The 12,613-nt window shown below is 43.3% G+C and overlaps 1 protein-coding gene across 3 annotated transcripts in view; it reads right to left on the reverse strand.

Annotated features, from left to right (window-relative positions):
* LOC147369759 (T-cell immunoglobulin and mucin domain-containing protein 4-like) overlaps positions 1–12,613 on the reverse strand; it is a 63,347-nt gene that overhangs the window by 8,763 nt on the left and 41,971 nt on the right. For 2 of the 3 annotated variants that reach the window (XM_086412629.1, XM_086412628.1), the window contains exon 4: positions 11,164–11,250. The exons of the other annotated variant lie outside the window; for it this stretch is intronic. In XM_086412629.1, the coding sequence (XP_086268755.1) occupies positions 11,164–11,250 (87 nt within the window). The remainder of the gene's footprint in view (positions 1–11,163; positions 11,251–12,613) is intronic. 3 annotated transcript variants of the gene reach the window in all.

Consider the following 12,613-nt stretch of genomic DNA (forward strand, 5'->3'; position numbering starts at 1 on the left):
CACAGGTATCCTTATAAGGGGAAAGTCAAAATGCCAAAATTGGGTTAAGTGATGATGGGAAAAGGTCAGAGAGAAAGATTTGGAGGTGTTATGTTGTTGACTTACAGATGGAGGAATGGGTCCAAAGCCAAAGAAAGCAAGTGTCATCTAAAAGCTGGAAAAGACAAGGAATTCGATTCTCCCCTAGAGAATTCAGAAGCCAAGTAGCCCAATCGAGATTTTAGGTTCTGACCTCCCAGAGCTGTAAACAAAATCTGTGCTGTTTTAAGCCACTCATGCTCAGTCACTCAGTCGTGTCCAGCTCTTTGCCATCCTATGGACTGCAGCCTACCAGGCTCCTCTGTCCGTGGGACTACCATTCTGGTAAATTCTTATAACAGCAACAGAAAACTAAGACAGAGACACTGGCCTCTAAGATCTTCCTAGACAACAGTGGGTCTGCACAAGGGATGAAAGGAAAGTTACTTTTTATTTACAAGTTCTTTGTGCTTTGGCCACATATGTGTAGTATCTATCTTAAATTAGTAAAATTGTAAAAACAACAACAAAAGAATCTTAAAAATTAACCATGCTTTTCCCAGGTCAATGTACTCACCGATGCTTCTGATTAATACCTGATTTTCCTACAAGGTGAGAACGTATTTACACAAAAAAATACCATAATTGGGACCCCTTGGCAGCTTGATTCTCACTGTAAGTTAGTATGGTTTGCTGGTTTAATTTGGAGAAGGCAATGGCACCCCACTCCAGTACTCTTGCCTGGAAAATCCCATGGACCCAGGAGCCTGGTAGGCTGCAGTCCATGGGGTCGCTGGGAGTTGGACACGACTGAGCGACTTCACTTTCACTTTTCACTTTCATGCATTGGAGAAGGAAATGGCAACCCACTCCAGTGTTCTTGCCTGGAGAATCCCAGGGACGGGGGAGCCTGGTGGGCTGCAGTCTATGGGGTCGCACAGAGTTGGACACGACTGAAGCGACTTAGCAGCAGCAGCTGTAGCAGCTGGTTTAATTTTAGGCTCTTAAGTTCTGGGTATGCATGGGTACTCTGATAAAATGGAATTTCTGTTAAAAAATCAACCCTAGACCTCAGAGCACAGTGAGACTGCCAATCAGCCTCCCTTACGCTTTACCACCACTAAATATTTCCCCCAGGCTTCCTGGCTCTGTGACCTTGGGCAAGATATTTTCTCTCTCTAAGCCACAGTTTATTCATCTGAAAATGCTGCTATTTCGCCAACTGATTTTGTTATGTCCCATTTAACCTTTATATCTCTGGATAATTTTTTACAAAGTATTTGAATGACCTGAGAAAATTATCATTACATACTAATTTTCTCAAGGATATAAAGCTATACTTAGTATAGGGAATGAGTACATAAATACTTCAAAATATACATACAAACACATACATACCTCTTGTTCCCCAAAGAAACCTAAAAAGAAATCCAAAAGGCTAACTACAGCTGACTGTGAGTGGAGATATTGTAGGCAATTCAATTTTTAAAATTAATACTTTAAATGATTTCTAAACTTTCTCAAATGTGAAAACTTTATAAAATGTTCTGTGTTGTTCAGTCGCTAAGTCCTGTCTGACTCTTTGCGACCCCATGGACTGTAGCCCGCCAGACTCCTCTGTCCATGGGATTTCCCAGGCAAGAGCACTGGAATGGGTTGCCATTTCCTTCTCCAGGGGATCTTCCCAACCCAGGGATTGAACTCTTGTGTCCTGCATTGGCAGATGGATTTTTTACTACTGAGCTACCAGGGAAGCTCAAAATAGTCTATGTATCTTGTGTTAATTACTAGAAACCTTGCAAAATGCCTGAGTTAAGGGAAAACTGTTGGGGTGTGTGTCATTTATTTGAAGCCAGACCACAGTGACATTCTAAGTGAAACTTTGAAGATAGCTGTTAGAAACTCATTCACCCGCAGCCAAAGAAAGAGTTTGTGGTGCTATTAGAAAAAAGGTACCTCTCAAGATCTGAGTACCGAGGAATAGAAAGATGAAATAGAATGTACATATTAGTTGCTTTTACAGGTCAAATATGCTTTTTATAATAGTGGGTTCATATAAAAACTGGTGAAATCCAAGTACAATTTGTAGTCAAGTTAATCGTATTGCAACAATGTAAATTTCTTCTTTTTGATAATTCACTGTAATGTAAGATCTTACCACTAGGGGAAGCTGGAGGAACGTATAGATCTCTCTGTACTGTTTTCTGCAAGTCGGTGGGAGTCCAAAATTATTTCAAAATAAAAAGTTTTTTTTTTTTTTTTTTTTAATGGCTTAAATACCAGCCATTTTATATAGGTCTATGTGATCTATGCATGATATGTAGTAGCCTGGCAGTAAAGACTTACTGAAAAAAAATGTTGAATGAACTTTAAAGCATGATTTAAAAGAATATAGAGAGAATGATTCTGAAAACAATTTGAATTTTTTTTTAATTGCTGTTATACTATGTTGTTAAGGAAAAAAAAAAATGATCTGAGAGGACATAGCACAAACTGTTACAGTAATTATCCCTTGATCTCAATCACTAGGGCGAGGATTGGGGGAAATATTTGAAAAACAAGAAACTTCCATTTTATAGTTTTAACTTTTTCTTTTACAAGAGCATGTATTTATTTTTGTAACATGAAAAATAAAGTTTAAACTTTAACAGTATGGCATGGAAACAGCCTTTCCCTTCAGAGGACTTCTCATCTATTAGGGTAGCGGGTGATGTTCAGTGCACGCTCTGGAAAATGAACCTATGGAAATAAACTCACAGCTACCCTTTCTGAGAAACGCATCTACTATCTGGACAGTCTAGATTGAGCCCTGCAAGGGTGGCCTAAGGGCCAGATCCCCCTGCCACCTGTTTTTGCACAGCCTCAGAGTCAAGAATCCTTTTTATATTTTTTAATGGTTGGGGGGGAAAAATCAAAAGAAGAAGAACTCATAACACAGGAAAACTGCAGGCAATTTATATTTCATTGTCCATTGATACGGTGCTGTGGAAGCCTAGAGGCATCATTTGCGTATGTGCTGTCTCCAAGTGCTCCTGCAGTGCTAGGGCAGGGGTAAGTAGCTGAGGCAGAGGACAGCACGGAGGCTTGTGAGGCCTGAAGATGTCCTAGCTGGCCATTCAGAGAAAAGTTTGCTGACTACTGGTAAGCGAATCTACCAGTCCAGAAACAGTGTCTGTGGAAGCAGGGAATGCCATGAGTTTTGAGTACAATTTTGAAAGCCTTCAGACCCTAAGATGACGAGAGAGTTCCTTTCAAGGTGGTTTTATGTCTGAGGGGGTAGACTAGACCCCACTTTCTCACTCAAATAAAATCATGTGCTTTGTGCAGTTCTGGAATGGCACTGAATTTTTAGGCTAGAAAAATTTTTGAGAATCCATTCTGAAAATTGCCCCTATTTCTAGTCTTTTAGCAGAAATGTGATTCAAAATTCCTAGAACCTTTCTCTCAGAATCAGTTACTGAGCACCTTAGCAGGCCTAGCGTAGGGATGAGCACTTCATGTAACTTATTTCATTTTGGTGCTTATAAAACCCATTTCACAGATGTATAAACTGAGGCTGAACATTTAAATCACTCTACCTCAGGTAACACAGACAATAAAAGGAAATTTGAACCCAACGCTGAATGACTCAAAAAATCCTGATGGTAACCACTCTAATAGAAAAGAATAAGGGCATATTAAAATCTTATTCGAAAACATGAATGCTCTAACCATTGAATTTCATACCAGAAATTACCTGGCACTATCTTCTTAGTGCATATATTACATATGCAGACTCATTACTGAATTCATAGACACTGGGACTCATCTGTCTCTACTTTTAAAACAAATTTAACTCTGAAATAAGTCAGTTCCATGATACAATCTTAACACACCTCTAGAACTTTAAAGGAGAAGGCAATGGCAACCCACTCCAGTACTCTTGCCTGGAAAATCCCATGGATGGAGGCGCCTGGTAGGCTGCAGTCCATGGGGTTGATAAGAGTCGGACACCACTGAGTGACTTCACTCACTTTTCACTTTCATGCATTGGAGAAGGAAATGGCAACCCACTCCAGTGTTCTTGCCTGGAGAATCCCAGGGAAGGGGAGCCTGGTGGGCTGCCCTCTTTGGGGTCGCACAGAGTCAGACACAACTGAAGCGACTTAGCAGCAGCAGCAGCCGCAGCAGCAGAATTTTAAAAGAGACAACTTCAAGGCTTCGGAAAAGTTTCTTACCTTTCATAGGTAGCAGCTGGCTTATGCTGCCCCCTTGTGGATTAGTTGTGGTATGGCCTTAAAATTCCAAAGGACAGCAAAAGGATCCAAAGTCTGAATATTTCAGATTTGAAAGAAATTCAAAATTATCTCCTCTGGTTCCCTTGTTTTAATCAAGAGAAAAATTTAAATCTAGAGAGACAGTTTCACTCGTTCAGGATTTCACAGTGATGAGTAACAATGAAAGTGAGTGACCACAACCCATATTTTCTGGCCTCACTTGGCAGCACTAAGACAGATCTGGAATTTCAAAACACATTTTGAAAATAGAAAGAGTCATTTACTGAATTCATATGCTCTCTTTAAATTTGGGAGACCTCTGAATGATCAACAAGAGTACTATGAACTTCAATCAATCAACAGAGCATCACCTACGTGAATCTGGCATTCCTTACCTCCAAGGGCAAAATTGGGTAGGATCTACTTGATTTTGAAAGGAAACAGAGAGAAAATTTAGTATCAGTGCCCAAAGTGGTTCATAAAGGGGAGAAACGATGACTTCGCATTCCACACAGGTGAGGTAACAAAAGGACACCAGAGATTCTAGAACATCATTATTTAAGAGTCACCCAGTTCCAAACTGTGCCTCAAACTTCCATTGCCTCCAAGGATGTCCCAGCAACACAAACACCCTCATCCTTGGGAGAGCCCAGAGTCACCACCTCAGGCTCCTGCTTTCACGTGCTGGTATCTGCACGTCTCAGTGAAACAGACAAGACGTCATCCCTGGACTCCTCTCTGTAGGGCAATGCCTATCCCTGCTCTGCCCCCACCAGCTGATCAATAAATCTTCACTGCGGGCAAGGTGCACATTTCACAGAGAGCCCTCTCAATTATTAGCAACAGCAGTAATAAGTGGGTGCCAGGCACCAAGTGCTCACTTCACGCCCAGCTCAGTGTGTTTTCCACGATTGATCTCTGAGTGTTCTGTGCTAGGCACCAGGAGTGTCCTCATCTCACAGCGGGAGTCCTGTGGCCTCGAGATGTCAGACGACTGGCTCAACTGACAGCTAGGAAGGCAGAAAGCAACTTCAGAGCCAGGATTTTCCACCTGCAGAGCCCAAGCTCTTGTGCTCTGGGTTCTGTTGCCTTCGGAATATATAGCAAGAGCTCATACACACTTGCTCTGAAAAGATCAGTGCTGGAGGGTGACTGACCATGCTGTTTCATGGCACAGTGGGAAGTGGTCCAGTTGGAATTGAACCCTAGCCCTCTGCTGTCTAGATGGGTGCAGTTTCTGGAAAGAGATTCTAAAAATTATTATTGATATTGCTGCTGCTGCTGATACAATAAGGGAAGTAGTTGAAAATGCACAAAGCACTTTCACATTTATTTTCATACTTGGACTTCAAAATGAATCTATGAGGTAAGTAAACTTGGGCAGAATTATTGAAAGAGAAGGAAACTGAAGCCCAGAGAGGTCTCGTATTTTGCCCAAAGGTGCAAAGCTAGTGCCCAATGCTACTAAAGGTAGCACAATGGTGTCTGATTACAAATTCCACTTCATTCTCCTCTTCTGCTTCTGGGTATCACAGGAGTTAAGATTCCACAAGTGTGGGGAGGTTCTCCCCAAGGACCATTGGTACCTTTGTTCATTGACTTGTTCACAGTGGGAGAACGGATTCCTCACCTCTTCACAGAGCTCGCTGTGGTTTATCCACTGATCCCACCCTCCTGTGAAACCAGGGATGTCTCCAGTGCCTGACTTGGTATCCGAGGGACACTGTGGTCTGCAGTGATCACCCAGCTCACCTGGCTAACCATGGGTGAGGACCCTCTTAGAGCCAGGTCCAAGTTCTAGTTCCAGTGGCTGGTATGTAATTTCATTTTCACTCTCTGATTGCTTTACCACAGACATACCTCTCCAAATAAGACACGTCTTATTTGGTTGGCCTTTCTGAAGGCGAACTGTTACGTGCTAGAATTGCGCGATTCAATTCCAAGTTTATTAACGAAAGAAAAAAACATTTGTGTGGTTGGTAGAATGTAACACTATTGAGAAAAGCATCCTGAGAATCCACTTTTTGTCCTTTTTCCTTTATCCCCAGACTGCCGGCCTCCTAACTGATTCCAGCACACGAACAGCACTGGGCCTGAGAGATAAAACAAATCAGCTAATGCTTCGCAAAAGATGTTGCCTTTGAAATCAGCTGCATCCAATTTCTTCCCTCTTGACACCGGCATTTGTGAGTGAAAATGAGCTTTGCTTCATCCCCTGTCTTCGTTTCTTCCTTCTGCTGAACTTGCTGCCAATTCCTCCCACAAGTCCTTTATGCCCTTGATAAACTGAGGGCCCATACAGTGTCAAGTTCTGACAGGGCTCAATTTTGGCTTCAAGGAAATAGTGCAGCGAAGGCGGGACAGCTCTGATTCAGGAGCCAGAAGAGAGTCCTATGTGTGACCTACTTCGTCTTCTATTTGATCTTTTTGTGCCTCTGTGCCTGTTTCCTTCCATGCAGGATAAAGAGTCTACCACACTGGCAGTTCCTGTATGCCCTCTGGGGCCAGGGCTGGGCTTCAGGTCCTTGGACCTGCCCCTAGGCCCTTAGAGGTCCTCATTCTGCGCATCTTTTGTTGTTCTGGCTTGCTTTGTCTTTAATGGGAGCATAAGTGCTTTACAGTGTTGTGTTGGTTTCTGCCTTACAGCAATGTGAGCCAGTCACATTATATATATATGTATCTCCTCCCTTCTGAGCCTCTCTCCCCCTTTCCATCCCCCACCTCTAGGCCATCACAGAGCACCGGGCTGGGCTCCCTGTTATATAGCAGCTTCCCACTAGTTATGTATTTTACACATGGTAGTGTGTATATATATATGTCAGTGCTACTTCCTCAATTCATCCCACCCTCTCGGACCCCACTGTGTCTGCAAGTCCAGTCTCTATGTCTGTGTCTCTATTCCTGCCCTGCAAATAGGTTCATCAGTACTATTTTTCTAGATTCCACATGTATGTGTTAGTATACAATATTTGTTTTTCTCTTTCTGACTTACTTTGCTCTGCAAGTCTTAGACAGAGTAGGGCCATCTATATTTTGAATAGGTTCCCTGTGGTTCCAGCCCATGGCCTGGCCTGGTATAGATGGGCTGGATGAGCCCAAAGTTCAAGATTTCCCAGTCTTTTCTACCTCCCTGGGAGGTCAATGTGAGATCTGATTGTGCTTCCCCTTTCATTTATACCAACCTGACTCCCTTGTCTCCCATCTCCACATCAAGACACAAACCTTGCCTCTCCCATTTTTGATTGTCCCTCTATCTCCTATACCAGGACAAGCCTTCTCTCTCACCCTGCCTCCTCTCTAAATATTCACCCTCCAACTCCTTGAAAGAACATCTAATATTTCTTCTCTGACAATTGCTCAGCATTGGACTTTAGGGTGTCCACCCACAAGCTTACCCTGTTTCCTTCATGGTCACTGTCTAAACACCTCATCCTACTAACCAGCATTTAGAATCCCCTCATATTTACCTACACACTCCATAACCTTTGTCTCCTGGACTCCTTTCTACCTTTGCTGGCTCTCTCTGCATCCTCAGCTGGCTTTTCTGCCTTCACTACATCCTCTCTCATGGTACTTGTTCCTGTAAGGAGGTGGGGTGTCTGCCTTCATCCTTCCATTCCTGTAGTGCATTTAGACAATGCCAAAGGATCTCCAGGTATCCCCTCTGCCAATGAGACAACAGATGAAGGGTTTAAGAGCTTAGTTTCAACAGCCAGGAGACCTGGAGTTCAAACTCTGGCAAATGTCTCAAGCTCTCCATACCTCAATTTCTTCTCCTTTATAACGAATGTAACAGTACAATCTTCCTCACATATCTGAACAATGCCTGACTATGAGATAATGCACTGATGGCATCAAGCCCAGCCTTCTCCTAAAAGCACTCAGTAACTGTCATTTGTTATCAATGACTTCCAAAATTATATCGACAATCCTGAACTCTCCCCTGTGAGATGGAATGTATGAAAGTTTTGGTATAGTGGCAAGTTCCTATTCAGCACTTACACTGTATCATCACAGTAATGATATTTGACCAGAGGGAGGTGCCAGTCATCAGACACCAATCCCCACCGAGGCATCTGTAGGTTGCCCAGCCCCACATTTCCAACTTCCTGTTAGACATCTCTCAGGGACACTTCAAACTCAAGATCACCGAAACAATTTTCACTCTTCCTCCTGGGGTTCCTTTACCAGTGAGCCCATCACATCAGCTAATCTCCCAAGTACAGAGAGTCAATCATCCTTCCTTCTTACTCTACCCACCAAGTCCTCTCAATTCCAACCCTAAATGGCTCTGACTGTCCCTTCTCTGCTGTTACTGCTGCCATCATTCTAGTCGAGACACTCCTTCCTGTCTGAATAACAGCAGGAGCCTCCTGGGGAGCCTCTCTGCCTCCAGGTTTACTCCTCTCCTGTACATCTAAAACTTTTTACAGACCGAGTTTTCCCAAAACAGAGCTGAAAATGCCATTCTCTACTCCAAACACATGAATTGGTTCCTTGGAACCCTGGAATAAAATCTGAATTCTTCAGCCCATTAATCAGTCCTTTAAGAAACTAGGCCACTCCTAGCTTCCAGTTTCCACTAGACTAAACTAGACTCTTAAATAATCAGAGATTCCATGCTCCTATAAGTCCTCCTATCTCTGCTCAGGCTGTTCTCCCTGCCTGTTCACTTTGCTCAATGAAATGTTCTCATCCATGAAGAACCAATTCAAGGATTTTTGAGAGAAATCATGCTGGCCCTCCTTTCCCAGTTAGAATCCTTCTCTCCCCTCTTTGGGTCCCCAGGGCACCTCCTCATACTTCTACCCCAAAACAAAGCCCACTGGATAGTGGTTTGCTCCACATAAGCTTGTCTCTCCCACTCCTTTAAGGACAGAGGTCAAGACTTCATCATTTTGATATGTTCTAGGCAGAGAAGTTCTAGGCAGAGAAGTCGGAGCAGGCAATGGCACCCTACTCCAGTACTCTTGCCTGGAAAATCCCATGGGTGGAGGAGCCTGGTAGGCTGCAGTCCATGGGATCGTGAAGAGTTGGACATGACTCAGGGACTTCACTTTCACTTTTCACTTTGATGCATTGGAGAAGGAAATGGCAACCCACTCCAGTGTTCTTGCCTGGAGAATCCCAGGGACAGGGGAGCCTGTTGGGCTGCCGTCCATCTGGTCACAGAGTCGGACACAACTGAAGCGACTTAGCAGCAGCAGCAGCAGGCAGAGAAGTAACCTGGTAAGCCATGTTTAATGAATGACAGATTTGAAAGGCCTTTACCAAGTATCATGCTGCTGCTGCTGCTAAGTCACTTCAGTCGTGTCCAACTCTGTGTGACCCCAGAGACGGCAGCCCACTAGGCTCCCCCGTCCCTGGGATTCTCCAGGCAAGAACACTGGAGTGGGTTGCCATTTCCTTCTCCAATGCATCAAAGTGAAAAGTGAAAGTGAAGTCGCTCAGTCGTGTCTGACTCTTAGCAACCCCATGGACTGCAGCCTACCAGGCTCCTCTGTCCATGGGATTTTCCAGGCAAGAGTACTGGAGTGGGGTGCCATTGCCTTCTCCAAAGTATCATGCTATATATTTCTATATATCCAAATGAAGTGCCAAGATAAAGATATAAAATCTCATCTCCAACCACTTTTCCCTCTGAGAATCCTTTGATTTGCTGGAAAAGCCAGCTTGTTCTGGACTGTGAAGCTTGAGTTGGTTTATTAAACAAAGAGATACAGTAAGAGAACAAATGCTCGTAAAAGTCCCTCATCCTCACACCCCCACCATCCAACCCTGGGACCAAGAAATAGCTACTATAAAAATCTCAAAGAAAGGAAAATGTGATGATTACCAGAGGAGGGTGTAATTTTTTCCCCAGTTTTCCTGGGTTCACAGAGAAGTCCTCATGCATATTTGGGTGCTTGAAATTTGAAATGATTTTACTGCTTAGACTTTATGCTGTTCATGAGCATAATGATTCACCTTAGGGCTAAGAAAAAGTGAATCAGTGGTAAAGAATCCTCCTGTTACCTACTAAGATAACAGCCACCTTTTGCATGCTTACTAGCTAGCCAGACACTCATCTAAATTTTTATATGCATGAAGTTATACAACGAAGGCCAGAGACCCCCAGGAAAAAGTAGTGCAGCTGATAATCAAGCCCAAGCAGTCCCTTCTAGCACCTCCAAGGCTGTGGATTAATTTCCGGATATTCTCTGCCCTTGCTGCTGTTGCTGTGGCTATTAGTCTCTAAACTGTGTCTGACTCTTTGCGACCTCATGGACTATAGCCCACCAGGCTTCTCTGTCTGTGGGATTTCCAGACAAGAATATTGAAGTGGGTTGCCATTTCCTTCTCCAGGGGAATCTTCTTGACCCAGGAATCGAACCCACATCTCCTGCTTGGCAGGTGGATTCTTTACCACTGAGACACCCAAGGAGCCCTTTTTCTGTCCCTGGGCCCTAATATTAATAAATACCTAAAGGAGTCAGGCAGGAGGAAGAAAGGACAAATGAACAAAAGAATACTCCTTCCACTATACAGAGCCACGGGGTCAAGTGAGTAAACCCTCTGCGGCTTCAAGGAAGAAGATGAGTGTGTTTGGAAATAGGATGAGATAGCAGAGCTCCACCCAGCCTAGAGTGGACAAGCAAGTATTCTAGAGATGATCTACCATGAAGTACTGAACCAATGAATCAAGGTCAATGGTATCCCTTATTCTCTAAAATCCACAGGAAGGAACAAGCCACAAATGCAGTCTTGACACCAGTGTGTCCTAGGAGGGCTTCATGGCTCACAGGACCCAAAAGTCGTCTCTAGTCATCGGACTCCATGACACTCTGTTCAGTGTTTCCCCTCAACCTAAGGGGCAAGGGAAGAAGAAGAGAGAACCAAACACACGTACTCTTGGATGTGAGTAAGGCAGTGCTGCGGTGAGAAGTCTCCTCAACACTTCTCTGAGAGGTCCTAGGGAGCAGGGCAGGCTCTAATTCTGGAAGAGAAAAAAAAGTTTGATAAAAGACAGCTAAAAGTTGGTGCTTGTGCCAAGCAATTTTTACAGTTGTCTTTGTAGTTTTCTACGTTTATTTTAGGCAAGTACAAACACAACTATAAAAATGATCCTGATCCCTGTGTATATTTTGAGGCTTTCCTGCTGGCTCAGATGGCAAAGAATCTGCCTACAATGCCAGAGACCTGGGTCAGAAATATCCCCTAGAGAAGGGACATATTGGCTACCCACTCCAGTATTCTTACCTGGACAATTCCATAGACAGAGAAGCCTGGTGGACTACAGTCTATGGGGCTGCAAAGAGTCAAACATGACGGAGCGACTAACACATATATATTTCAAGTTTTTTTTTTCAAGGATTGTAAGTAATTTTTAGAATCTAAGGGAACTGTAAATGTATTTGAAGATGATTATTTTAAGGACTAAAGGAATAAAACATACAAATTTGCTTAGGGTTCATGAACCTTAGGTCGGTACTCACAGTGTAATGGAATTAGCCAATTCATTACTGTAAAGTTGTTTAAATTAATCCAGGCCTTATTGAGGCATTTGAAATGCCTAAGCCTTCGAGATATCTCATGATTGTTTTCTAATATCTTTACCTCAGAATTAGAGTTTGAAACATGGTGAAAGCTTTGACAAGGGCCCATAATTAATGGAGCTAGTAACTCAGTAAGAATTCCAAGGTGTTGGATCAATAAGGATTCAGGAGGGAGGGTGGGAGGGAGGAAGAGAAAGGGAGAAAGAGGGGAGGAGAGGACAGAAGAGAGAAAGGAAGGAAGGAAGGAAGGAAGTTCACCATCAAGGAATATTTTAAGGCATCTGGAGGTCTTTCCTCTAATGCCTAAGTAGACAGTTGAGCCCTGGCAGGATGGAACTGGTCTTTGACCCAGGGTGACATTTCCTGGTTCTTTACTAAGTATCTGTACTCCTAGAAGGTCAAGTTGAGAACTAAAAATGATGATTTTTCAAAAACACAAAGGAAAAAAATAGGAACAAAAAAGGAAACCATAAAACAATGAAAAGGAACAATTTAATGAAACTACACCCCCCCACACACACACACATGCACACACAGAGTTATGGGATGAATTCTGACCTCTGCCTCACTCCCACCCCTGCTTGTAAATTCATATTTAAAGCCCTAATTTCCAGTAACTCAGAACATGACTATATTTGGAGATAGAGCCTTTAAACAAGTAGAAGTGATACTATGTGGACAGCCCTACTCAAATATGACTGATGTTCTCACATAAAGAGGAGATCAGGACACAGATACACAAAGGAGAAAGAGGATGTGAGTACCAAGCAAGAAGACAGCCATCAGGGAGAAAGACCTCGGGAG

This window comes from Bos grunniens, chromosome 7 (assembly GCF_055505025.1).
Source record: "Bos grunniens cultivar Pamir isolate PY7600 chromosome 7, Bosgru_T2T1.0, whole genome shotgun sequence".
NCBI lineage: Eukaryota > Metazoa > Chordata > Mammalia > Artiodactyla > Bovidae > Bos > Bos grunniens.